Raw genomic sequence first — 26,708 nt, 5'->3', positions numbered from 1 at the left:
CCTGTCCTCCATACTGAGTTTACAAATTAGGCATTAAAAAAGTATATATGCCTGGATGACAATTCTGATTTGAATTCTTAAGGGTATTCCCTTCCATGATTGTAATATATTTATCAAAATGAAGTGAATTAAATGGAAGATCTGAGGCCTCTGGGCTGTTTTACTTTCAACGGTAATTAAATTACAATATGTTGAATGTATTCTGATCAGATCATGCTGATGAGAAAGCATAGTAATATTTATTTTTCAAATGAAATATGTTTTTGCTTTCCTTCATGTTTTATTTAATTACACCAATCTTTTATAACAGTGGATTTGATTCTGAAAAAAATCTTGGGAACTCACAAAACCTACATGAAGAAGAAAGCAGAGCGTATTTTTGAATGCAAGAAAGAAAATGAAGCAGATCTCAAGGATGTTTACACAGAACTGTTCATCACACAAGGAGATATGGAAGATGTCAATCAGGAACATGAGAATCGGAAGATTAATGATGCTTTCAACAAACCAACACAGGAAAAAGCAATCAAATGCAATGATATATTTACATTATTAAAGAAAAAAAATGAAGAAAAGATTGTGCTGACCAAGGGAGTCGCTGGCATCGGAAAAACTGTCTCTGTGCACAAGTTCATCCTGGACTGGGCAGAAGAAACAGCCAATCAAGATATACACTGTGTTTTCCTGCTTCCATTCCGTGAGCTCAACTCGATGACAAATGAAGATTTCAGTCTCCACGAGCTTCTGCTGGAATTTTATCCTGAACTGAAACATCTAGAGAAATCAAAGTTATATAAGGAATGTAAGCTAGCATTTATATTTGATGGACTTGATGAGAGTCGCCTGCCTTTGAAGTTTAACAGTAGATCATTAAACAGCATTGAGAAGAGATCATCTGTAGATGTGTTATTCACAAGTCTGGTCAAAGGGACTCTTCTTCCGTCAGCTCTCATCTGGGTGACCTCACGACCAGCAGCAGCCAATCAGATCCCTCCTGAGTATGTGGGTTTGTTCACAGAGGTGAGAGGATTCAATGACCAACAGAAGGAAGAGTACTTCAGAAAGAGAATCCCAGATGAGACTGTAGCTTCCAGAATCATCTCACGTATTAAGGCATCTCAAAGTCTCTACATCATGTGCCACATTCCTGTTTTCTGCTGGATCACGGCCACAGTACTTCAGAATATTCCCATCGAGAACAGCACAACACTCACTGAAATGTACATTCACTTCCTGCTGATACAGATGAACATGAAGAGCCAAAAGTACGATGAACAAGAAGAAAGAGGACGTACAAAGCTCTTAGATTCAAACAGAGAAATGATTTTGAAGTTAGCCAAGCTAGCATTTGAACAGCTGAAGAAGGAAAATGTGTTCTACGAGAAAGATCTGAAAGCCTGTGGTATTGATGTGTGTAAAGACACTGAGTTCACAGGAATGATCGCCGAGTTCTTTAAGAAGGAAGACGGACTTCATGAAGAAAAGGTCTTCTGCTTTGTGCATCTGAGTGTTCAAGAGTTCCTCGCTGCAGTGCATGTGTTCCTCTGCTACCTGAACAAGAACATGCAGCAGCTTCAGTTTTTCTTTGATGAGCCAAAAGAAAATATCACATTGCAGGAGCTACTAGTGAAGGCTGTTGATAGAGCCATGAAGAGTGAGAGAGGACAAATGGACCTGTTCCTGCGTTTTCTGATGGGAATTTCACTGGAATCCTCTCAGAGACTGCTGAAAGGCCTCTTCACACACACTGAAGACACCACAGAGAGCATCACTCAAACAACTGAATACATTAAACAAGTACAAGATGGGTCCTATACCTCAGATGAAGCTTCAGCCAACCTATTCTACTGCTTACTTGAGCTCAAAGATCATTCCTTATATGAGGAAATCCAGAGATACCTCAGTTCAAATGAACATCCAGGAAGAAAACTCTCCTCTTCAATGTGCACAGTGCTGACCTACGTACTGCTGTCAGAGAAGGTGCTGGATGAGTTCGACCCAAAGAGGTTCACTTCATATCCAGCAGGCTATAACAGACTCGTTCCAGCTGTGAGATGCTGCAGAAAAGCCCTGTGAGTAATTTCACTGATCGCTGTTTACTTAAACTTTTTATTCTACGTCGCTAAACAACTGAATGTCAGAATACTGTGTGAAATAGTCTTGACGAATATTCATGTAGACATGTCTTATGTGAAGGCAAAGAGTTTGGAGTAAGGTTGATGTGTGAACATGCCTCAAAGAAGGACAACAGCTACAAGTGTATGCACTATTATACTTTATCGGCACGAGTGCCTCAAAAAAGGACTTACAATACATAACAGCTACAAGTGTTTATGCACTATTATAGGCTTCTACTTTATCGACACAAATTAATAGCTCAAACAGCAAACAAACAGCCACCCACAAAAAGTCTATAAATAGGCTGTCTTTGAGTTCACATAAACAACGGTTAAAGGACAATTCCAGAGCAAAATGAACCTAGGGAAAATGAAGCATTGAGAACGTTGTAAGTGTACAGACAGTTTAATAAGAAGATACTTTATAAAGTCAATACACGTCGAGTAGGCAGGAGCCATCTTTGGAAAACAATCTCGACCAGTTGAACCACGAACGCAGAGTTACGTGAGCTGAACTGTGACTTAAACTGTCTTTATAAAGTATCTTCTTATTAAACTGTCTGTACACTTACAAAGTTCTCAATGCTTCGGTTTGTATGTAGATCCTCATTATACTAACGTTACCATGTTAGTGTGAGGCTATTTTGAGCCTTGTTATTGGTATTAACTAGCGATTTCTTTTTACTTATATTCAATGCCCCATATACTAGCGTTATAAGCTAATCAGTCCCTTAGATAAGGGAACGAACGAGTACTGCGTTGCCTTGCTGTGCTATTCGCCCATATCAGGTGCTTCGCTTCATTCGATAGACAGACCTGTCATATGGCGAGTTTTCTCCATATTTATACTCTCCTGACACGTCCAAATTGGCACGCTCGAGTCTGCGCGCTCCTGCTCACTCGCCATAGGTTTGTGCAGTTGCCGCAGCACAGCCAATCAGCTCGCTTCGCGGGCTATGATGCTCCCGCTGTGCAGCTGCAATGCGTTTTAAAATAAAGGCTTCAATATTAATCCATCATGATAACATTACACAACTGAAATTGCGTGTCAAAATATACACTTTGTCAATATTTTTTGAGACCCCCCAAAATTTCACATATCTCGTTTTCAGGGGAGCCCATGTCTTATTAAGGGGAGCCGAGCTCCCCCTAGCTCCCCCGTAGTTCGCACTATGGTTGTGATTAACATACACGCAATACAGAGAGCTTTTCCCTCACCACTAACGTGCTGTTTTAGCAAGATTACGTGAAAAAGTTTCAGCTTTTATTTTCCTTTTACGCCCCGAAGAAGATATCACGTGTTCATCAAGTTCGCTGAAATCCATCCTCGATCACTTTTAGTCAGCTTTGACGAAACTCCTCTCAGCTAGCGCGTCTTTTCAAAGTGACGAGCAAGCAGCCTTGTCACCTGACCTGAATACTGCGCACTGATTCGCTAAAACTTTTCGGGGCTTGTCATTTCTGCTGTAAAACATGAACTTGCGATGCCTTGACAGTGGAAAATACCGGCTTTTGTGACAAAGGGTTCAGTCGATCTTGTCAGGCATCTATTTCAACGGAGAAAAGTTACGTGAGGATGTGGAGTGTGTCAAAATAAAGGTAGCCTACCGTATATCGATATTTTATGTGGGGTATCGATGCATCGATCCATATCGATGTATTGTTACACCCCTAGTGTGTGAGTGTGTGTGTGTGTGTGTGTGTGTGTGTGTGTGTGTGTGTGTGTGAGAGAGTGTGTCCAGGTGCTGGTCCTTCATCAGATCTGGAGAGAGAGAGTGTGTGTGTGTGAGTGTGTCGGCGGGTGACCCGCAAATTTAGCTCAAACGGGTGAGAAATATCCAACTGTGTCGGATACGGGTGCGGGTCGGGTCGGACACAGGGGAAACACGGGTCGAAACACGGGTTTAAAGCAATCACGTGCAAACGTAAAAATATATGCATATTTTTAGGAACACATCTACAAAAATATGCCTGTATTTCAAGTTGAAAAAATAATTTTAAAATCCACATCAGTTTATATGTGCCCACGCCCTCCCAGGATCTCTATACCTACTGTCACTTTTTAAAAAATTCATCATAACCACGCGCGCGATCTGCTTGCAGTCGTCGAGATGGATGCTGAGGAGTTGAAGAAAAAAATAGCTAGTGGAGATTGTAAAGTTGTCGACAATACGTCATCAAAAATCAAGTCCAGTGTGTGGGAGAAATCTGGAGTTATCTGAAGAAAACAATATTGTGAAAGGCTTTGCTGCAAACATTTTCGTGTTGGATAGCCGCAAATGTGGAACTTCATCGCTGAGGAAGCGCAGATAACTGTGGTAACAAACCAAGCCGTTTATCGAACAGTATTTTTCACATTTAACACTGTTAAGTATGTGTGGTGTTTGAACCCAAAATTGTCAGATGTAGGCTAGACGAAATTGCGTGGCAGATATAGTGTTGTAGCCACGTCTGTTCGATTGGTAAAATGTGATAAGGCTACTCAGTTTTGTGGTAACGTTAGCCATGTTCTTCATGTACCGGCCTTTTGACAGCTTCGGCTGAAGTTGTCCTTGTGTTAAAGGCAGGGTAGGTAGGAATCTTCTAAAAAAAAAACATTCCAAATTTGTTTAAACTGTCTTTATATACCAATACATAATTAAAATGTAAGTACAAGTAAAAATGGAAGTAAAAATCGAGTGTCTTACATTTACATTTAGTCATTTAGCAGACGCTTTTATCCAAAGCGACCTTACAAATTAGGACAAAATTAAGCGAGTCATCATGAAGAGGCAAAAATAACGCAAGAAGTGCTCAAAATACGAAGTTCGGGCATTATTCAGAGTAGCATAAGCCCGATAAGTGAGGTTTTAAAGGGGATGGGAGGTTTTTATTTTTTATGTGGTTAAGTGCTCATGGAAGAGATGGGTTTTCAGCTGTCTTTTCAATGTTGTCAGGGATTCTGCATTCCGGATGAGGGTGGGGAGATCATTCCACCAGCATGGAACTGTGAATGAGAATGTTCTGGAAAGTGATTTTGTGGCTTTCTGTGATGGAACCACGAGACGTCGCTCTTTGACCGATCGTAGGCTTCTGGTAGGGATTTAGACTCGTAGGAGTGAGTGAAGGTAGGAGGGAGCTGAGCCTGTGATAGATCTGTAAGCAAGCGTCAATGTCTTGAACTTAATACGAGCAGTGAGAGGTAGCCAGTGCAGAGAGATGAACAGAGGAGTGACGTGGGCCCTCTTGGGCTCGTTGAAGACAAGACGAGCTGCAGCATTCTGGATCGTCTGTAGAGGTTTGGTTGCACATGATGGAAGTCCAGCCAGAAGAGCATTGCAGTAGTCAAGCCTAGAAATGACCAGGGCCTGGACGAGAAGTTGTGTTGCATGCTCAGTAAGGAAAGGCCTGATCGGGGCCCGCGGGTGTGTGGCTGGGGCGCGGGGGCGGGTTCCGGTGTGTCCCGGTGGGGGCCGTGTGGGGCGGTCTGGTCCTCCTGGGCGTTGGCTGGGCCTCGTGTCCGGTGGGGGTGGGGGGGCTGCTCTTTGGCCCGTAAGGCCCTGGGCTCCACGCCGTGCCTGTCCCGGGTGGCCGGCTGCGTAGCGGGGTCGACGGCTGCCGTTCTCGGCCCGCTGGGGCCTGTCCTCCGCGGCTGTGGGGGTCTCTGGCGGGGGGCTTCCTCTGCCACCGTCTGGGTGGAAGTATGTCCATCTTTGTGGTGTGATGGTGGGGACACATGCCCTTGGGTTGCTGCTGGTGGTCGAGGTACTGGGTTTCCTGGCCTTCCTCTGCCTTCCTTTGGATTACGGTTGCGCTTGCACTATCACACACATCACTAAACACGCTTCACCCCTCATATTCTGCATGGTGACACTATCAATGCATTTCCTGGGAAACTTGCAAACAGAGTACATTACTGTTATTTAGCTATATTTTCTTGTTTCTTTTTGTTTTTTTGTGTTATACATATATGTATGTGTGGACTTATGCATGAGTGTATGAACTTTTTGTGCCATGATTGTTGTTTACCCCAAAGTAACTTTTCTTCTTTGTGTGCATCTTAGGATTGTGAGCCAACTCTCCGGCCGGGGCCGGGTTTTTTTTTTTTTGTGTGTCTCAACAGGTGTAGTAGTTGGCCGCTTGGTGTATCCCTCCCTTTTGTCTCTTTACTCCCCCTTTCTCTTTCAATCCCTGTCCACTTTCTATCTTCTTTTCACTTTATCCTTCCGTCAGGTCCAGCAATATTATGTAAAGCTTGTTTACAAACAAGCATCAAAAATAAAATAAAATAGACTTAACATCAAGGGGAGCCTTATCATTCATAAAGCCCCTCTTGGCAAAACAAATCTGCTTAGCACAATATGGCATACAGATCACCATTCTGCTTGCTTTAATGCTGGACAGGACACAAAAAAAAAAAAAGGAAAGGCCTGATCTTCCTGATGTTGTGCAGTGCAAACCTGCATGATCGAGCTGTCTTTGAAATGTGATCTGTGAAGGTCAGCTGGTTATCAAACGTTACTCCAAGATTTCTGACTGACCTTGATGGGGTGATTGATGATGAATCTAGCTGGATAGTGAAGTCGTGCTGTAGAGACGGATTGGCAGGAGGAGGACGAGAAGCTCAGTGTTTGCCAGGTTGAGCTGCAGGTGATGTTCCTTCATCCATGCCGAGATGTCCGCCAGACAGCTTGAGACCCGTGCAGCTACTGTGGGATCATCTGGTTGAAATGAGAGGAAGAGCTGTGTGTCATCATCATAGCAGTGGTAGGAGAAACCGTGTGCCTGTATGATGTGTCCCAGTGATGTGGTGTAGATGGAGAAGAGGAGCGGACCAAGAACTGAACCCTGGGGGAACCCCTGTGGTCAGTTGATGTGCTCTGGATACCTCGCCTCTCCATGCGACCCTGAAGGACCTACCTGTGAGATAGGATTCAAACCAGTCGAGTGAAGTTCCTGTGATGCCCAGTGATGAGAGGCTGGACATAAGGATGATGATTCACAGTGTCGAAGGCAGCAGACAGATCCAGGAGAATGAGGACTGAAGATTTGGAAGCAGCTTTTGCGATCCGTAGGGCTTCTGTGACTGACAGTAATGCAGTCTCAGTTGAATGCCCTTTCTTGAAGCCAGATTGGTTGACATCCAGCTGGTTGTATAGAGACAAGAAGGATGTTACTTGGTTGAAGACAGCTCTTTCAAGTGTTTTCGCAATGAATGGTAGGAGAGAGATAGGTCTGTAATTCTCTACAAATGATGTGTTTAGTGTTGGTTTTTAAGCAGTGGAGTAACCCGAGCCTGCTTGAATGCTGTAGGGAAAGTGCCAGTATGGAGGGATGAGTTGATGATGTGTGTGAGTGCTGGTAGAAGTGTGGGAGAGATGGCTTGTAGAAGGTGTGAGGGGATGGGGTCTAGAGGGCAGGTGGTAGGATGACTGGAGAGGAGAAGTTTAGATACTTCTTCCTCGGTTAGCGGAGAGAAGGAGGGGAGAGGGTTATACACAAATCCGCCGCGAACTCTATGGGCGCCGCCATCTTGCCTGCCGCCATTACTGCGTGCCTGCGAAGTGTGAGGGTGTGACACTTGCCGGTGTCCTCTAATGACATTTCAATGAAAGCGGATCCTGGGGCTTAAATATTGTGATTGTCAAAACATTTTAGTTACTAAACTGAATTTTATTAGGTTTAGTGACAACACGTTGCAATGTTTATATTATGTGGTACAATTTCTGGTACGTTTTTTTTATTATTATTGCTTGAAACAATTTCAGGATTTCAATTCAGTTCAATTCTATTTGTTTTAATATTGACTAATTTGGGTAAATATTAGGTACACAAGATAGGCGTTATTTTTTCTCAAGAAAAAAAAATCTCACCTAATGCTGTAAGTTAAATATACAGAGAGCCTTCAGCTGGCAGTATTATTTAAGGTTAAAAATAACTCAAATTAAATATAATGCGTTTTTTTAATTATAATAACAACTTTATTTAATGATATAAGAAAACATATAATAAATGTGTAATATAGTACACATATTTAGCAAAATACTCTTTTTTTCTTTCCTGAGGTAAATGTTATGTGACATAATTGTTCTCCAGCTGTTTTGTTGACCCTTTCCGCGGTAAAAAAAACCCACTGATTGATCGATATTATGTATGATGAATATACATTTCGGTAGGTTATGCTACTGTTTCTTTTAACATTGTTCATTCGTGTTTATTTACTATTAAGTTATGATCGGTTCACGTGCCATTGGGATCTGTCACGTCACATTTACAAACGCCAAAATATTTATTGTTTGAATTTCATAATAAAATTGACAGAATCTGAGAGCTGAGCTTTTTTTTTATATCATAACTAACCTGCTCTGTCTAGTATGTCGGTCTCCTTGTCCTCTTTGCTTCTCGATTTTTATGTGTGTGAGAAAATGGATGTGTGGCGTGAGAGCGTGTGAAAAGTGTGAAAGCGTGAGAGTTGGCAGCTTACAGGTATTCAACATTATTTTATTAATCATCTAGCTTGCGAGCTTCAGAACCTAAAGTACAGGGCATTGATTGAAGGTCAGAATTACATGAGCTCTGGATGGATTGGCCAGATACTTGCATACCTTCGCAGATGAGCTCACATTAAAAGGTGTCGTGCGGTTTTCACAGGCAGTGAACTCGTACCATAATGTGTCAGTAACAATATAGAGAGAAAACTGCAAAGTTCTCGAAGTAGTGTGTGACTGCATGGCCGGCCGAGGGAAGTGTTGTAGCCATACAGCAGGGCGACTGTACAAAATTAAAGATAAATAGATAAAAATAACATTTCGTAGAATTCGTACAGCTACATCTGCTACAGCCGCTTACGGGACCAACGCTACTTCCTTAGCAGCAAGGCACGCAGTAATGGCGGCGCTGCTTTACTTCCGTGTTTCGCCGGATTTGTCTATAGGCTGTGGAAGGGGTTGGTCTGGGTTCCTGTGTGTGTGGAGCTGAGAACTGACAGCTGATAGTTGTTGTTTTGTTGGTGAAGAAGTTCACAAAATCGTCAGCAGTTAAAGAGGAGGTGGGTGGTGGTGGAGGTGGACAGAGGAGAGAGTTGAATGTCTTTAAGAGTGATCGTGTGTTGGAGGAGCTGTTGATCTTGTTGTGGAAGTAGGAAGATTTTGCAGCATGAACATCAACAGAAAAGGAAGAGAGTCTGTAGACCTCTCACGACTGTTGTAAACACAGCTCATTATTTCCATTCACTCCACCCCCTCCCTTCTGAGCTCCTTCCAAAGCCACGCCCCCAAAACACATGAACGCGTGACGCCAAACGCTCAGGCTCAGCTGGAAGACGCATTTATTTACCTGAGACGAGTGGAGAGGAACGAGCGCAGTGCATGCAGTGACATCATGTCAGAATCACATGTAATAAAATACCTAACTTTATCACTATGAATATAAACAAATAGGATGGCTTTTAGTACTCACTATCAAGCTAGCATATCGATACTGGTAAAGTTTAAAATATATTTTGTTTGATTCGGTAACAAGCTATATTTATAGGTAACGTTAACGAGCTATATTTATAAGCCAAAGCTAAAAACAGGTTGCATTGATACACGTTTTTCCATTACCATTAGTTACACTGCTATGAAGGTGAATTTTGTGTAAGATTCATAACATATACGGTGTTTTGCATGTAAGAGTTTCCATGATGAAAACATTGTTGACTCTGATGAGGACTAACGTTACACTCCGGAGACAAGTACCGCATCGTCGGTTCGAGGACAGGTCCGGGGTCGAGGGCGAAGCAGAGGAGGTCGTTTTGAATTTTGAATGCTCTTTCTATGCCATAATTTCACTCTTCGTAGGTTCCGCGCCTCTCTTGCACTCCTCAAATCAAACGGGTAAGCAGCGCGCATATGGGCAGATCTTGTAGCAACAGGGGTGGTAGCCATGGTTGCGAGAGAGAGTGACAGTCGCCCAAACCAATCAATTGTTTCGTCCCGGATGGAAATAATGAGCTGTGTTTATTGCAGATTAAAAGGTCTACACTCACTCGATTTTTATACTCTCTTTTTCAGAGCACTTACATTTTAATTATGTATTGGTATATAAAGACAGTTTAAACAAACAAAACAATCAAAATTCCTACCTACCCTACCTTTAATGGTTGTGTAATAACTTCTGTATGACCTGGCAATGACCTTTTTTGTTAGTGTGTCTATAATGTGATAGTCTAAACTGATTTTATTTCAGGTGCGGGTCGGGTGTCGGTTCTATTTTAAGCGGGTCGGGTGCGGATTTTAATTAGTGCTGCTGTCGGAAAATGGGTCGGATGCGGTTTTAAGCACTGCGGTGCGGATTTACAAAATCGGACCCATGCAGGACTCTGGGTCCTTCATCAGATCCAGAGTGTGTGTGTGTATGTGTGTGTCCAGGCGCAGGTCCTTCATCAGATCCGCATACGGCCTGGATCCAGCAGACTGTGGTAAATCTCGGGATAAACAGAGAGACTAATATTAGCGTAGACTATTTGTCTGTTGGGTGTTGGGGGGAGTTGTCTGTTGGGTGAGAATTATTGTTTTTCAAGGTTTCGGGGGCTTTTGGGGCCCTTAACGTGCTCAAACTCTTGAAACTTTGCACACAGGTCAGAACCCGCGGCCATCAGGGCCGGGCTGAATCTGGTACCCGGGTGTGGCAGGGGGGCTCAACAGCGCCCCCTTGAACGGGGTCCGAAAACTTGGTCCATATATCAAACACGCTTACATGTAATAATATGAAACTCGGTACACATATAGATCTCATCGGGCCGAACAACTTTCGCACTCTTAAGTTATACGCCAGCCCAACAGGAAATCGGCTATTATGGGTTGTTTGGAAAACGCTTGCTGTGGAATTTGAAATACTCCTCCTATGGAATTCATCCGATCGCGACCAAACTCGGTGTGCATGAAGTCTAGACATTGAGGATGCTAAATTGCGGACGGATTTTTGACAACAACTCGAAGTGTGTTATAACCTCTGCATACATTAACTGATCTTGATGAAACTTCAGCAGTGTGTTCGTGGTTTGATCCTTTTCCTATTTAGCACCAAAACTTTTGAACAGTCTTCCTAACATTGTCCGGGAAGCAGAAAGAACTTACGTTTTCTGTTAAAACGGTGTCGTGTTAGCGGCCCCTAAGTTAATAACTAATGATCGTTGCGACGGAAGTGAATCAATCAAACTAACTTTAGCTGGACAATAACTTTATTCTAGAGCTGCTGTAAAGCCAAAACACTTTAGTTTCCTATTATCACTGTAAAGCTGCTTTGGAACAATACATTGTTAAAAGCGCTATATAAATGAAGATTTGACTTGACTTAACCCTTGTATGGTGTTCGGGTCTGTAGGACCTGTTTTCATTTTTTATCAAAAGAAAAATGATACGATAACATTTTTTTCAACCTCAGACTCATTGGCCTTGGCTCATTTATACACATTTGCTCCCCTTGGCTCCCCCTACACATTTATATTACACACAGGCTGTTCGGGTCCACTGGATCCGGGGCTAATAAAAGTGTGGAAATTTTAGGTCCTGTGTACCTTTACTCTGTCCTCCTCCTGTCAGGCCTTGCTGTTATTGTGTGTGTGTGTGTGTGTGTGTTCTTGTACCATATGAGGACACAAATGTGTATAATGACTTGAGTATTACAACGTAAACATGGTTTATGAGGACATCTGTGTAACATACTAAATGGTGTTTTTTGAACTTCAAAAAAGGCCACAAGTTTTCTGTGATTGGTAGGTTTAGGGGTAGGGTTAGTGTGTGTGTGTGTGTGTGTGTGTGTGTGTGTGTGTGTGTGTGTGTGTGTGTGATTGGTAGGTTTAGGGGTAGGGTTAGTGTAGGGGAATAGATTATACAGTTTGTACATTTGTAAAACCATTACACCAATGGAGAGTCCCTATAAGCCACATATCCAAGTGTGGTGTGGTGTGGTGTGTGTGTGTGTGTGTGTGTAGTGTGTGCGTGCGTGTGTGTGTATGTGTGTGTGTGTGTGTGTATGTAGTGTGTGTGTGCGTGTGTGTGGGTGCGTGCGTGAGTGTGTGCATGCATGTGAAAGAGAGATTGTGTGTAAGTGTGAGAGAGTGTGAGTGCAAAAGTGAGTTTTGTTTCTACCCCTGCCGTTCCCGCACAAGGTTACAATTCTTAAATGTGATCTAACAAAGCTAAAGAGGAAATATTAACCATAAATGCTGTTTATATTGCTTGTAATTGGGATGAAGTAAACATCTGTTGAGTATTTTAACATAAATAGTTTGATTATGTTGAATTAAAAACCCAAAAATGCAGCGGGTCCCCCAGACCCACGAACACTGGCTGAATAACAAAAATATGAACACCACACAAGGGTTAACTTGAGAATTGCTATGACCGGATTCTGAGTTTTGAGTTGAACTGTATCAGTTGCACTCATGTACGATTTGCTGCCGTGTTGAGCACAGATGAGTTAATAACTTTTTGTGAATAAGATGTTTTGACATGCCCTGGCATTTGGGCTTATTTCAGTTCCTCATAACATTTTAATGGCTAAATTCTCATTACACTGAGTTTAGTACAAACATACAGTTCAGATTATAAACCCTCCCTGATAAACACACATATATCACTGTTTTGTTCTCTACACAGGCTATGTGGGTGTAATCTCACTGCTCAGTCCTGTGAAAGTTTGTCATCAGCTCTACAATCCTCAAACTCGGTCCTGAGAGAGCTGAACCTGAGTAACAATGACCTGCAGGATTCTGGAGTAAAGCTTCTTTCTGATGGACTGAAGAGTCCAAACTGTAAGCTGGAGATACTGAGGTTTGAGTTTCAAATACTCTAAATGTTTTTTCCTTTAAGTTAATTACTAAAAATCACACTGTTGAATTTAATCTGTATGCAATTACTGTGTGTTTTTTGTTTAGATTTTCCATATGTAATCTCACTTCCCAGTCTTGTAAGAGTTTGTCATCAGTTTTACAATCCTCAAACTTGGTCCTGAGAGAGCTGGACCTGAGTAACAATGACCTTCAGGATTCTGGAGTAAAGCTTCTTTCTGATGGACTGAAGATTCCAAACTGTCAGCTGGAGATTCTGAGGTAAATGGTTTTCCTTAAAATAATTAACAGAACGCTACCACAATACAGTTTTCTCAATCGATTTGACCCATTTCTCCAAACTCAGGTCACTGTTCTCCAAACAGTTAACACAGTGATCTGAACACTTTGTAATTGTCCTAAACAGATTGCAAGTTTTCATTCATTTCATACAAATTACAAATCATGTGAATCATTCTCTCAAAATACTGTGCACAAAATGTTCAAATGTTTTTAATAGTGCATACAGCCAACCAGAACTAGAGGTCAACCGATATGGGGTTTTCTCTGGCCGATGCCAATATTTAGAGATCAGGGCAGCCAATGGCCGATATATGATGCCGATTTTTGGCAGATATATTTGACAGATTTTCTTTTTTTCCCCTTCATCTTATAAAATCTTACAGTTAAGTAATAAGAAGTGATGCAAACTGTTTAAATTAACCATTTATTGAACAACACACGCCTCTCCAATTAGTGCACTTTTATAATTTAAATAAAAAAAGAATGTAGATGTTAAATATTAAATTAAATACACAAAAACAGGTAATCAAAAATCTAGACTTTGTCAAATAAACTTTTGGATGAAAAAAATAGTTTTAGTTCACAAAATTGTCAGTCAGTCCTCTTATCAGCATGAAAAACTATAGTTTTATTCAATGGATTATATACTGAAGCCACAAAAGCGAGCCACACAAACGAGCCAAGACCGCTCCCTTTACAATCACTAAAACGCTTTCACTTTGTCTTCATTGCGATCTCACAAAGTTCCATTATGATCAGTGATGCTGCCAACAATGCACAATAAAACTCTCATTTACATCATGTCTACGCTTTGTTTGTTAATGAGAGGTTTCGCGAGCCAGCATAACTCCACAGCACTGAATAAAAACTCCAGCGTTTTGAGCAGTAAGACGCTTACTAACTTAAACGCCTCTGATTGGCCATTGCGTTCAAGATATCAACAACTGCCTGTGATTAGCTACATTGCTCACCGCTGCAAAACCATGTTGAAAATAGATTATTTTGATGTCCTTCAGAGCGTAAACACAAATGCATGGGAGTGTTTGCCTGCCTGAAGCTGTGTGTGAACAAGGCATGGCTTCAGAGTGTGGAAAGATGAGTAGAGTAGAAGAGGAGACGTAGAAGATGCAGACAAATGTAGCAAATTAGCTATATATATTTTTATTTATTTATTTATTTAGAATTGACTGTAGCAGAATTAATAGTACAATAATTTAATAAGCTCATCCAATGAACAGATAGCATAATCAATTATTAATTCTAGGAAATATATTATCTTCCTGGCCAAGAAAAAATAACCTTTTCCAACTAAAGTAAATAAAGTTCTAGCAGGGTAATAGCATAGGTACCGCTAGATCAAGATGTTTAAGTGACTTCGATTTGTGGCAAACACAGAGACAATAAAGCGTGGATTTAATGGTTTAATAAACAAAACTAGGGTAGGCTACACACACAACTAAACTAAGCAAAGATTGTATACAAGAAAGTGAAGAAAGAGAGAGAGAAGAAAAGAGAATGGCAAGATTACAATCAGTTAACCACAACCTACGAGAAACATCAGAGAATCAGGGTCACCTTAAAGGGGCACAATAACTTACAAAAGCATCTAAAGGCTGCGAACAGGTACTTGCATTGACTTCGGTTGCTGAACAAGTCCAGATGCAGGAGATTCTGGAGATTCTTGATGATTTTGCCAGGAGTGCGCTGAAGCGTTCGTTTGGGTTCTTGGGGTGGTCCACGTTGAATCCAAAGAAGTTAACTTGAAGATGAAGTTGCCGGAAGAAGACAGGAGAAATGTTGTCTCAAAGAGCTTGAGCAAAGATATGACCTAATCAGACACTCTTAAAGGTCATATCAGTTCACACCCATTTGGTGAGGTGTCCAATCTAAGATGACCGGGAGAAAGTCTTTGTTTCATCTTATCCCCATTTGCATGTTCATGGTGGCATGGAGAATTTGTGCAGTCTTTACACAAAAGTATGGTAAAAAATATCATGATGCAATTTATCAAAACATGTTGTACACCATTGATTATAAAATCAAAAGGGGATTATTTTGATACTAAGAAAGAGGGGATTTGAAGACGTTAAAGCAGTGTTACGTCATCTTTGGATATCAACATTGGAAGTTACTCTAACATAACTAAAGAATCATAACTAGGCTAATAAAACATAGGGACATGCATAAAACACAGGAGAAATACTATAAACATTTGGGAAAGATTGTGGGTAAGAAGAATGGAGTAAGTGTCCTTGTGTATTGGAGGTTTATCTCTATAGTCTTTGACCAAATGGCTCGTGCCGTCTGGTCTCCTGTGCTGTCTTTGAGGGTTGCAGACACAGTCTCTTGCTCAGATCGTTCAGGAGAGCAAAGGTGATAATGGTCTTGGAAGAGAACTGGCTTGAGGGCCGATGACAACAGGGGAGAGGGGGAAGGTTTTATGAGGCCTAGAGCATTTTGGATTAAGTCCTAAGAAATCAGTGTTACCCTAATTGACCATGAAAGAGCACTGTTGACATGGTGGTCCAGAACAACACCACCAGCCAGAATGGAAGAGGCCTGTGGAGATGTTGAGACAGGAGCTTGTCAAACATGGATTTAACATTCACAGTTTTTCCCCCCCACAATGCATGGCTAGCAAGAATATATTCTGCAATGTAGATAAAACTCTCTTCCAGATGTAATAAAAAATTAAAAATAAAAAAGGTGATTAATAAAACCTAACATTAAAGGGACACTTCACCCATTTGCATCAAGCCTTTGTTGGGCCTTCGTATCGTTAGAAACCCAGTCATATTTTTGAATGGTCGTGCATTATTCCCTCATTTTCCCCTGAGATGGGAGAAATAAGGATTTCAGTGTTGCAGTTCCTGCTTATAATGATGTAAAAATCGTCATTTTGCGTCATTCTAAGCAGGAAGTCCCATATCTTTGTAGAGGGGTTGAGACTACAAACACTCGTTCCTCATCTCTCCCAGTCGATGGGACCTACTCACGCTACAGGCCTATTACAGATCAGTGGGTGGGACTTCACTTTCTGAAACTAAAAGCAATATCCGCCATCTTGTTTGGAAGCTAAGCTAACAGGCGCTATGGAGCCAGATGTGAAGTTACGACAATGGCGGAAGGTACTCAATATGATATGGAAGAAGAGGATTTTGAAAGTCTGATGCTCGAATCAGATGTTCGTGGCTACTTTTACGAGCCGCAATATAGTGAAGAGCAGCAGAGCCTGATGGAGGAACAGGAGGCAGAAGACCTGCCTGTTGCGGACGAGGAGTCCGGACTGGCTCGAGTTAGGGCGGACTGGTGGTGCCTGTGCTCTCACTGTGCGACTACGTACACAGAGTTAGAGTCCGTCTGCTGCAAAGCATTTCAACGATGCCAATTTCTCCTGGACGAAATCTCTGAATCAGACGAGGACACGGACCTTTGTGTTGTGAACCATCCTAGTTTCGCACCACATATGTTCTGACTGAACATCCCGGTACCATGCAATAATTCACCATTTCGAAAGAAATATAAACGAGGAGTATGAAAGAGAAGATCCAAGGCAATCTTCTTCAAAATATTTAAACAGCCTTTATTTAACTGGCTATATCATGGTAGAAAATTTAAAAGACATGGGGGAAAAAAGCAACCCACGCGTAGTGGCACAAACAGCCTTCTTCAGGGTGTGCTTTCCAACCAAACAATTTCCTTTTTAATGTGTGCTAATTAGAAACACCTGAGTGACATAATACATGCACATACAGAGAAAGTCCACTAGGTGGCGACATTGCAGATTGGATCCAAAGACAAAAAAATTATGATGAAAGACAAAAGTAGGCTATACACAGGAAGCACATATCACAAAAAAGGACTGAAGTCTATTTCTTCATTCAACCCAGGATATACTGTGGCCTGTAGCTCATATACATAGAATGTTTCTCTCTGTAAAAGTCATTTTAATCGGTCACCACCCCGAATACTCTTTTTAATTGTTTTTTAAACCCTCAAGCATTAGGCTTTCTGGATTACTATTGTGCACATTTTGGAAGTGTTTTGCCATAATTAGCTTTTCTAATGGCATTTTTATGCTCTGATACTCTGTCTTTGAGACGTCTCTTGGTCCGGCCTACATAAAAGCATCCACATTTGCATGATAACCTGTATACCACAAAAGTAGTATTGCAATTAATGAATGCTTTTATGTTGTACATCTTATGTGTCTTGAAATTACAGAATTCTTTGCATTCTTTAATATTAGAACAATGATTACAAGACCCACATTTGTAAGTACCTTTTAACTGTCTGTAAAGCCAAGTAATCTGTTTTTTGGCAGGAAGATGACTAGATACTAGCCTATCTCGTAGTGTTGGAGCCCTCTTGAAACTAATTATTGGAGATGCAGAAAACACTTCTCTAAGAACAGGATCACTCTTGATAAGTTTCCAATTTGAGTGTATAATTCTTATTCAATTATGGGATTGGCCAAAGCTATATTCTGTCACAAAATAGGACTGATTTTGTAAACTGGATTGTTTTTTCTTCTTCTGGAATAGCTCTGATCTAGGAATAGACTGGGCTTTCCTGTAAGCATTATGTACAATTTCTGTGTGATAGCCCCTTTCTTAGCACACCCTGATAGCACACCCTGAAGAAGGCTGTTTGTGCCGCTACGCGTGGGTTGCTTTTTCCCCCCATGTCTTTTAAATTTTCTACCATGATATAGCCAGTTAAATAAAGGCTTTTAAAATATTTTGAAGACGAGTGCCTTGGATCTTCTCTTTCATACATTTATTTGAATTCCCAACCCCAAAGAGCACCTTCAAACACTTTTTTTTTTTTATTGAACTCCCTGAGCACCCTGGACATTTTTTTGTCTTTCTAACAAACTAGGAGTAATTCACTAATGAGTTCGCCTACTAACTAGACATTTTGTGTGAAATTAATTTCAAGCTCTGGTAGTAGCTAGCCTTGTAGACGGAAGAGTGATTTCTCTTATAGGCGGATACCTCATATGCGCTGTTCTGGATTAGTGGGAGTGGCTTGCGGAGCTGTGCAATGTGGTGCATTGTGGGAGTTGTCTTTCATACAAATGCGCCCTAAAGTCACTTTCTGTCTTTCTTCGGTCAAGAAGGCACCAAATTCTAAATGTATTTTTCATTTCAACTACATATATGACCCACTTTCAATAAAGATCAATGTTCCCACGGGTGAAATGCTCCTTTAATTAAACGTCAAGCAATTTCCTCCCATAGAAAACCGTTATTATAAAGAAAATGCTTTACATGACTTTCTGTAGGAGGAACGCATTGCGTTCATATTTTGGGTTCATCAGCTTATCTGCACATAGTATGTTTTCTTAATAAGGTGTGTACTGTGTACATACATTAAGCCATGAAAAGTGCCCTTTAAGCGTTTTAAAAGCTAGCTTTTAAAGATAAGGTCTGGAATGTTCACAGGTATCATCATGGATATAAAATTGAACTGCGGAGCAATAACCATTTTAACTATTTACTTTACCCCACAGAGAGAGTTTCAGCTGTTCCCATTTGTCCACATTATTTTTTTACTTTGACAGCAGTGGTTTATAATTCAACAACATTATATCCTCCACATTCTGCGTTAATTTAAGCCCAAGGTACTTCATACCTTTTGGAATCCATTTAAAACTAAATTTGGTCACTGCATGGGAATGACATGTTCTAGATATTGGCATAGCTTCTGACCTCTCCCAGTTTATTTTGTATCCTGACACACTTGAATATAATTGGATAATACTCATTAATGGAGGTAAAGATTTCAGAGGATCACGAGATAACAACAAAATATCATCTGCATACAGCATTAACTTATGCTTTATCCCCTCCTCTACCCCCCCTTACTCCCATAATGTTTGAGTCTGCCCTGATCATAATGGCTAGAGGCTCTAAAACTATTGTAAATAATAACGGGGACAATGGGCATCCTTGACGAGTACCTCTTGAAACTGTAGCTCTAGGATTTTTATATAATAAACTAACCAAGGACCTAAAAGTATGACCGAATCCAAAATTCGACAGGGCTGCGGCCAAAAAGCCCCACTCCACCCTGTTGAAAGCCTTTTCGGCGTGTAAGGATATAGCCGCAATCGGGGTGTTTTCTGAAGAATTCAGCCACATCAGATGAATTAGCCTTCTCATACTATCAGCTGATGACCTTCCTTTAATGAAGCCCACTTGGTCCTTATAAATGATACTTGGTAGAACCTTTTCTAACCGTGAAGCTAAAATCTTTGACAAAGCCTTACAGTCCACATTAATAAGACTTACTTGCCTAAAATATGCCGGATCTGTTAAATCCCTATCTTTTTTAGGTATCAGTGTTATCAATGCTTCCATGATAATTTTGAGTCACCGGTTGAGCAAATGTGTACTCTGGACCATATTATATGTAATTCAGGTCACAGGCTAGAGGTAGCCTCACAAAGAGTAAGCTCGCTAATTTATGTACTAAAAAACCCATGGGTCCTGATGGAATTTCTGCTTTTTTGCTAAAGACTTGTGCAAATGAACTTACTCCAGCATTTTACCCTATCTTCCAGAAATCTTTTGGACTCACATATTATTTTATCTTTGTGGAAGAAATCTATATATTAACAACGTTAACATAAACATTTCATATACAATATAAGTTAGCACGTTTGTAGGTCTATATTGTACAATTTATCATTGTAGCCTTATTTAAGTTGATTTTCTGTATACTGTATATTTATTTTTTGATGGATAGTCAGGTCAGGTCACCTTAATTTATTTAGCGCTTTTAACAATATAGATTGTTTCACAGCAGCTTTACAGTGATAATAGGAAATTACAGTAACAGAGGTTGTTTTGGCTTTACAGCAGCTCTACAATAAAATTATTGTCCAGCTAAAGTTAGTTTTGATTGATTGATTCACTTCCATTGCAAAGATCATTAGTTATTAATAGGGGTGGCTCGATACCACTTTTTCATGTCCGATACCGATACCACAAACTTGAGTATCTGCCGATACCGATACAATACCATATTTTTCTCCCTCTTAATTAAGCTGTTAATAACACATTTGTCAGGAGTATGCACTGTGCTTAAAGGGTTAGTTCACCCAAAAATGAAAATTCTGTCAGTAATTACTCACCCTCATGTTGTTCCAACCCCTTAAGATTTTTGTTCATCTTCGGAACACAAATTAAGATATTTTTGATTAAATCTGAGAGCTGTCTCACTCCTCCACAGGCTTATGGACACTATAACTTGCTGGCCCAGAAAATGTATTAAAGACATCGTTAATATAGTCCCAGTGACTCCAGTGGCTCAATCTTAAGTTTATAAAGCGACGAGAATACTTTTTGTACGCAAAAACAAACAAAAATAACTACTTTATTCCACTTTTCATTTCCTTCTCTCTGGGCCTCGAGTCTTTTCACGTAGTGTTTTTGCGCAGCGCGTCTGTGTTGCACGTCACCACGTAGGCTCACTATTGGGCGATACTGGTCATGTGTGTGATGTGTGATGTGAATTCATCCTCATAACACATCTGTAGCTTGTCAGATGCAATCAAATGGATGGTAATAAAATGCCATGATGCCATCACAATGCGTAATGACGCACAATGGCTGATCTTGCGCTCTTAGAAGATGTGGCAAATGGAAGGATTCGAAGTGAACGCATCTTCAGACAGCAAGAAGACTTTGATGTCCGACCATTTCTTTTTTATTTCGGCCACGGTCCGAGGTTGTGAGGCTGCAGCATTAAAGGCGTCTGCAACCTTTTGCCACTCAAGTGCCTTTTTGGCATTAGTAATGCCCAGACTGTGCCCTCCAAACAACATTTTACTCCTCTTTTCCACCTCGCCAACGATCATTTCTACTTCACATTGAGTGAAGTTATGTTTCTTGGTTTTCCTCTCTGTGTTTGCCATGATTTCGCAATCGATGAATATTAACTTGTGGGCGTTTCACGGACTATTTATGGGCAACTATGGGCGTGACATGAAGCCGCAAAAGCTGCGCTACATTTAGAATTGATTGTGATTTATTAAGGAAAAACTGCGTAGGATGTGCGTGCGCACGGTTGTATAAATCCGAATATTTCTGTGCGTACGCACGTCCTATGTTTCATCCGTACGCCACTTCTGACGCAAATCCTTCGCAAAGTTTTATAAATGAGGCCCCAGAACTCTAGGTTCGCTACAGAGGCCAAAAATGAGCTAAACACATTAACACACACAAAAAAAAAACCAGACAGAACAGGAAAATTACTTTTATCAAGATGGTTTCCTTTTACTTTGCAGGAAAATTGAACATGAATGTAAAATTAAATGAAATACCAATATACAATAAAATTGTACAAAACCATGGAATTGTCTCTCTGAATTGTTTCTCTTTCCCTTTAAGAAATTTAGGTTTTGAGCTCCTTTGTGGTTACTTGATCTAATTATATCTATTTGTATTACATTTATTTATTTTGGTATTTAAATTGTGTTTTTGTATATCAGTTTGTTTTTAATAGACTTAAATTCAATTTTAGTTTTATGTAATTTCTTGTGTTATAATTTATTATAGTTTTTGGAGCTTTGTTTCTTATTAATTTGGTTGAATTAGAACCTTTAACCCAGAAAAGAAAATACAATTCAAATAACAGATTACTTCCAGAAAAATAACAATTTAATTGAAAATAATAGAAAAACTTAACAGTAATTCCCTGTAGATAAACAGTTCTCAGTCCATGGAACAATTGTGTGTTTGTGTGCAAAACAGACAGGTGTATGGAGGAAGAGGATCTAAAGGAGCGGGAGGAAGTGGCACCCTGGAGGAGATCAGACAAATATGGGGGGGGGGGTGAGGTTGTGGATGGCCTTGAATGTTAACAGAAGGACTTTAAATTGGATATGGAACTGGACCGGGAGCCAGTGAAGCTGTTGGAGAACAGGAGTGATGTGGTGAATGGAGGGGGTTCGAGTTATGATGCAGGCAGCTGAATTCTGGACCAGTTGAAGTTTATGAAGGGATTTGTGAGGGAGGCCGAAAAGGAGAGAGTTGCAATAGTCCAAACGGGAAGTGACGAGACTGTGGACAAGGACAGCTGCAGTGTGGGGGGTAAGGGAAGGGCGGAGGCGATTAATGTTTTGTAGGTGGAAGTAGGCAGACCGGATAATGTTATTGATGTGGGATTGAAAAGATAATCTGCTGTCAAGGATGACACCAGACTCTTAACCTGGGGGAGGGTGAAATGGAGGAGTTATCAATAGTGAGAGAAAATCTGTCGGTTTTGGATAAAGTGGATTTAGTGCCAGTGAGGATAACCTCAGTTTTATTACTGTTTAATTTGAGGAAATTTTGGGTGAACCAGGTTTTTATTTCCGAGATGCAATCAGTAAGGGAGGTGGGCGGGAGAGTGGACGAGGGTTTGGTCGAGAGGCAGAGCTGGGTGTCATCAGCATAACAGTGGAAGTGAATGTTATATTTGCGGAAGATATTGCCAAGGGGAAGGAGATAAATGATGAAAAGTCCAGGACAGAGCCCTGGGTCGCAATTGGCTATCATCCGCTTCAAAATCAATCAATCATCACACTTTTGATCCACTTTGATTTCACTCGCGATCTGTGAAACTCGTGCTCTTTTTGCAATTATGTGTTCCGTGACATCATTCACAGCGCCCATCTTATGACAAACGTCATGCTTTAATTATTATAGTTAATTTAATTATTTTAATGTTCATGGCACTGCAGAACGACTTTGGCAACACATCATGTTATTTATTTCAGTATTTTGAGTGAGAATATAATTATTACAAATTATATTTATTTTTCTGATCAGCTCAATTTTGACCTGGGTTACACTTACATCTTTGCTGACAATCTCTCTGTGCCTTGCATTGAGCTCTCTTCTGTTTTTCACTTTCGTCCTCTTTTTTTTTGTCTCAATATCTCTGGCACAGTCCTGTTTCCTTTTCTGCAAACACTCTGCTCTGTGTTCAGGTTCTGCATCCCTACACTGTCTGTAAAGTCACTGCTTAACAGCTGCTCTCAGTTTGGCCACACTTGACTAATATGGAATTAGATTTGTGCCAAATGTTTTGAATGTAACATTTCAATAAACTAATAAAAATTTTAACTAAACATTAATGAAAAAACTCTTTGAAACTGGAAAAAGTAAATCACTGTGCCATTCTGGTACAAATGCCTTGTGTGGACAGGGCAAGCAGCAAATTAATCTCAGATTGACAGCTTCTTGACCTGGAAGTGAAGATTTCACTGTTGTTTACAAGTGCAAGTGTGAGAATCTGCAAGCTGTTTTATTTTAGTAACAAAGTTAGAAATTTTGTTTTTAAATGTTATTTTTATATTCTTTCTTTCACTACTTTGTAAAAAAAGATTTCAGGAGCAGTATTTGTGCCACTATTGTCTGTGTGAGTTCAAATGCCTTATTTACTTTTCACTTAAAAGCAAGATAAAATGCCCCATGTTTTGGGGAAATATTTGTTTCTTCCTGATAATGCTAAGTGAGCACAAAATTATCTTTTATGAAATGATGATCTTTTATGAATAAGATCAATAAAAAATTGCACTTCAGGTGTCAACCCCTGGGGTCTATTGACAATGTAGAAATACTTTGTTCCTGTTCTTAAGTATATTTCTACTTTAGTGGAGCATAAATGTGCCTGTTGACTTCACTTTTGTGACTGAACTACAGAAAATAACAGCTACCCCCCAAATGATTGTGTGTTAGTGACATTTGACTGTCAAACTAGTGTGATGTTGTGTGTTTGTAGGTTGTCTGGCTGTATGGTGACAGAGGAAGGCTGTGGTTATGTGTCTTCAGCCCTGAGTTCAAACCCATCACACCTGAGAGAGCTGGATCTGAGCTACAATCACCCAGGGGATTCAGGAGTGAAGCTGCTCTCTGATACACTCAACCATCCAAACATCAGACTGGACAAACTCAAGTATGTTAAACAGGAAAACTGTATAAGTGAATAAGCTCTACTATGTTGTAGCACACTTCCACAACTTACTGAAATCTTATTAGTAGTTATGAAATATAATAATAATAATAATAATAATAAATATAAATAAATTGGAAAAGTGCATAGCTGTAAAGGAGCACAGTAAAATTCTCTGTGTTAAATTAACACTTGCTCTGTCTATATGAGTGCAATCTACAGAGAGTAAAAACGTAACACTAAAACAGTTGAAGCTAATAGGATAATTAAATGATTAAGCAATGATTGAGCATTAGTGATGAACTCATTCTGTCTAATGTAGATTCAATGTAGAATTGATGTTTCTCATGGCATTGAAACAACAACTTTTTGCTCATCAAAGGCGAGACTGTCAGTCCAAATCTGATTTATTAAAAAAAAAAATTTTTTTGCATATACGATTGAAATCCAATCAGACTTGAAATGCTATTTTGGAAATTCGTTTTGAAAATGAAAGAGTGCCACGGGACACTCAAATCAGATCTGAACAGTTGCGATACGCAATATGGGCTGTCAATAATTTTAGATCAGATTCCAATCGGATACACACATATTCAGATTTGGACTGACAGTGTGAACGTAGCAATAGTCATGCTGAATCTAACTGGAAATCTATCCAATTGGTTTTCTTACCTTATGCTGAAACAATGTTGATATCTCTCTGGTAAACAACTTCTCAAAATCAATACGGTTTCAGTGGAGAATGCATATAATTGTTTTGCTTTACACTGCTCTGTTTGAATAGTCAGTAGTACAATTCGTACCATTCACGGTAAGCATCGCTCCACTGTTATGTTTCCAAGCACATTTTTGCACATGTGAAGAGGATGATTTTTTCCGTCGATATTGGAACGTGAGTGAAGTACAAAGCCTATGATAAAGAATAGTTTAGCATCCAAATACATCGCAAATGTTGAGACATTTTGATTCTAATGAGAGTTACGTGAGCCCAACACTGCTTACTTTCGTTTTTATTTTATTTAATTTCGTATTGGCTTGTTTATAGTTTTATTCTTGTTCCGTTCTGAATATCATTAAATTTAAAGGATTTGTTGTGGAATATTTTGAGTGTATCATAAAATCAGAATAATTCTCTCATTTTAGTGATTCCCTAGTTATTTTTTTTTTTTTATTTTTTTTTTCATTGTTCTAATCAGGTCAGGCAAGTAAAATTCTCTGTGTCTTGTCCCTTAAAAAAAAAAAAAAAGTGTATATATATATATGTAGCTGCGAGCAGCGATGACGGGCTCAAGACGGCTAAAGGCACCGGGGTGGCGGTGCTACCTTGGGCCCGTCATCGCTGCTCGCAGCTATATTTAGGGTTACGGTTAGATCTTCATTTATATAGCCCTTTTAACAATGTAGATTGTTCCAAAGCGGCTTTACAGAGATACAAGGATAGTTTAAAGTAACAGAGATTGTTTTGGCTTTATAGCAGTTCTTGAATAAAGTTATTTTCCAGCTATTTGAATCAATCAAATTCCAGCTTAATTTGATTGATTCACTTCCGTCGCAACGATCATTAGTTATTAACTTGGGGGCCGCTAAGACAACACCGCTTTAACAGGAAACTCTACACAGACTTTAAACGCGAAACCTGTGAGAACGCTGATGTCGTGCAAGGGTGTATTACGAGTTCAGTCTATTGGTATGCGCATATGAATATATGTGCGCAGGTTTGTAATTCCCTACAAACCAAGCCTTAAAAAACTACTTGTCTGGCTACTAACTACTTGTCTGATACAGAATTTTATCACTTCGGGGTAGATACGCGAACCGAATTTTCCCGACAACGCTTTATCTGTAGAGTGGTAAAGGGATCCTCCATAAGGAGAAACTAGTTGGCACTTTAGCACCCCGCTATGACATCGGGTCCAGGCGCAGGTCCTTCATCAGATCTGGATACAGCCTGGATCCAGGCTGCGGGAAATCCTCAGGATAAACAAAAACAAAAATAGCGTAGATGCCATTCTTCTTATGATGTAGTGAGTACATCAGGATTCATGGGAAGTGTTCCCGGTTCCGGCTGACCTGATCTATGCAGCCTAAAATTGAATTATAGAAGTCTATAATGTGTTATGTGTATGCTAGGTCAAAGAGATGTGCTTTTAGTCTAGCTTTGAACTGACAGAGTGTGTCTGCTTCCCGGACAATGTTAGGAAAACTGTTCCAAAGTTTTGGTGCTAAATAGGAGAAGGATCTACCACCAGCAGTTGATTTTGATATTCTAGGTATTATCATCTGGCCGGAATTTTGAAATCGCAATAGACGTGAAGGACTATAATGCGTTAAGAGCTCGCTCAAGTACTGCGGAGCTAAACCATTTAGTGCTTTGCAAGTAATCAGCAATATTTTAAAATGTATATGATGTTTAATAGGGAGCCAGTGCAGTGTTGACAGAACCGGGCTAATATGGTCATAATTCCTGGTTCTGGTAAGAACTCGAGCTGCTGCGTTTTGGACCAGCTGTAGTTTGTTTATTAAGCGTGCAGGGCAACCACCCAGTAGAG

At 40.3% G+C, this 26,708-nt stretch overlaps 2 protein-coding genes across 4 annotated transcripts in view; one reads left to right on the top strand and one right to left on the bottom strand.

Moving 5' to 3' along the window:
- Positions 1-26,708, top strand: part of LOC311276836 (NLR family CARD domain-containing protein 3-like) — a 97,936-nt gene that overhangs the window by 33,438 nt on the left and 37,790 nt on the right. For all 3 annotated transcript variants that reach the window (XM_084386783.1, XM_084386784.1, XM_084386785.1), the window contains exons 5-8: positions 311-2,072; positions 12,740-12,913; positions 13,018-13,191; positions 23,989-24,162. In XM_084386783.1, the coding sequence (XP_084242909.1) occupies positions 311-2,072; positions 12,740-12,913; positions 13,018-13,191; positions 23,989-24,162 (2,284 nt within the window). The remainder of the gene's footprint in view (positions 1-310; positions 2,073-12,739; positions 12,914-13,017; positions 13,192-23,988; positions 24,163-26,708) is intronic.
- LOC311277420 (uncharacterized protein) overlaps positions 2,509-26,708 on the bottom strand; it is a gene marked incomplete at its 5' end in the record, with an annotated part of 199,500 nt that continues 175,300 nt past the window's right edge. Inside the window, one exon of the mRNA XM_084387737.1 lies at positions 2,509-2,537. The remainder of the gene's footprint in view (positions 2,538-26,708) is intronic.

The sequence above is a fragment of the Rutilus rutilus genome, assembly GCF_951802725.1.
Source record: "Rutilus rutilus genome assembly, chromosome: 18".
Taxonomy (NCBI): domain Eukaryota; kingdom Metazoa; phylum Chordata; class Actinopteri; order Cypriniformes; family Leuciscidae; genus Rutilus; species Rutilus rutilus.
This window is presented reverse-complemented; position numbering and strand designations above follow the sequence as displayed.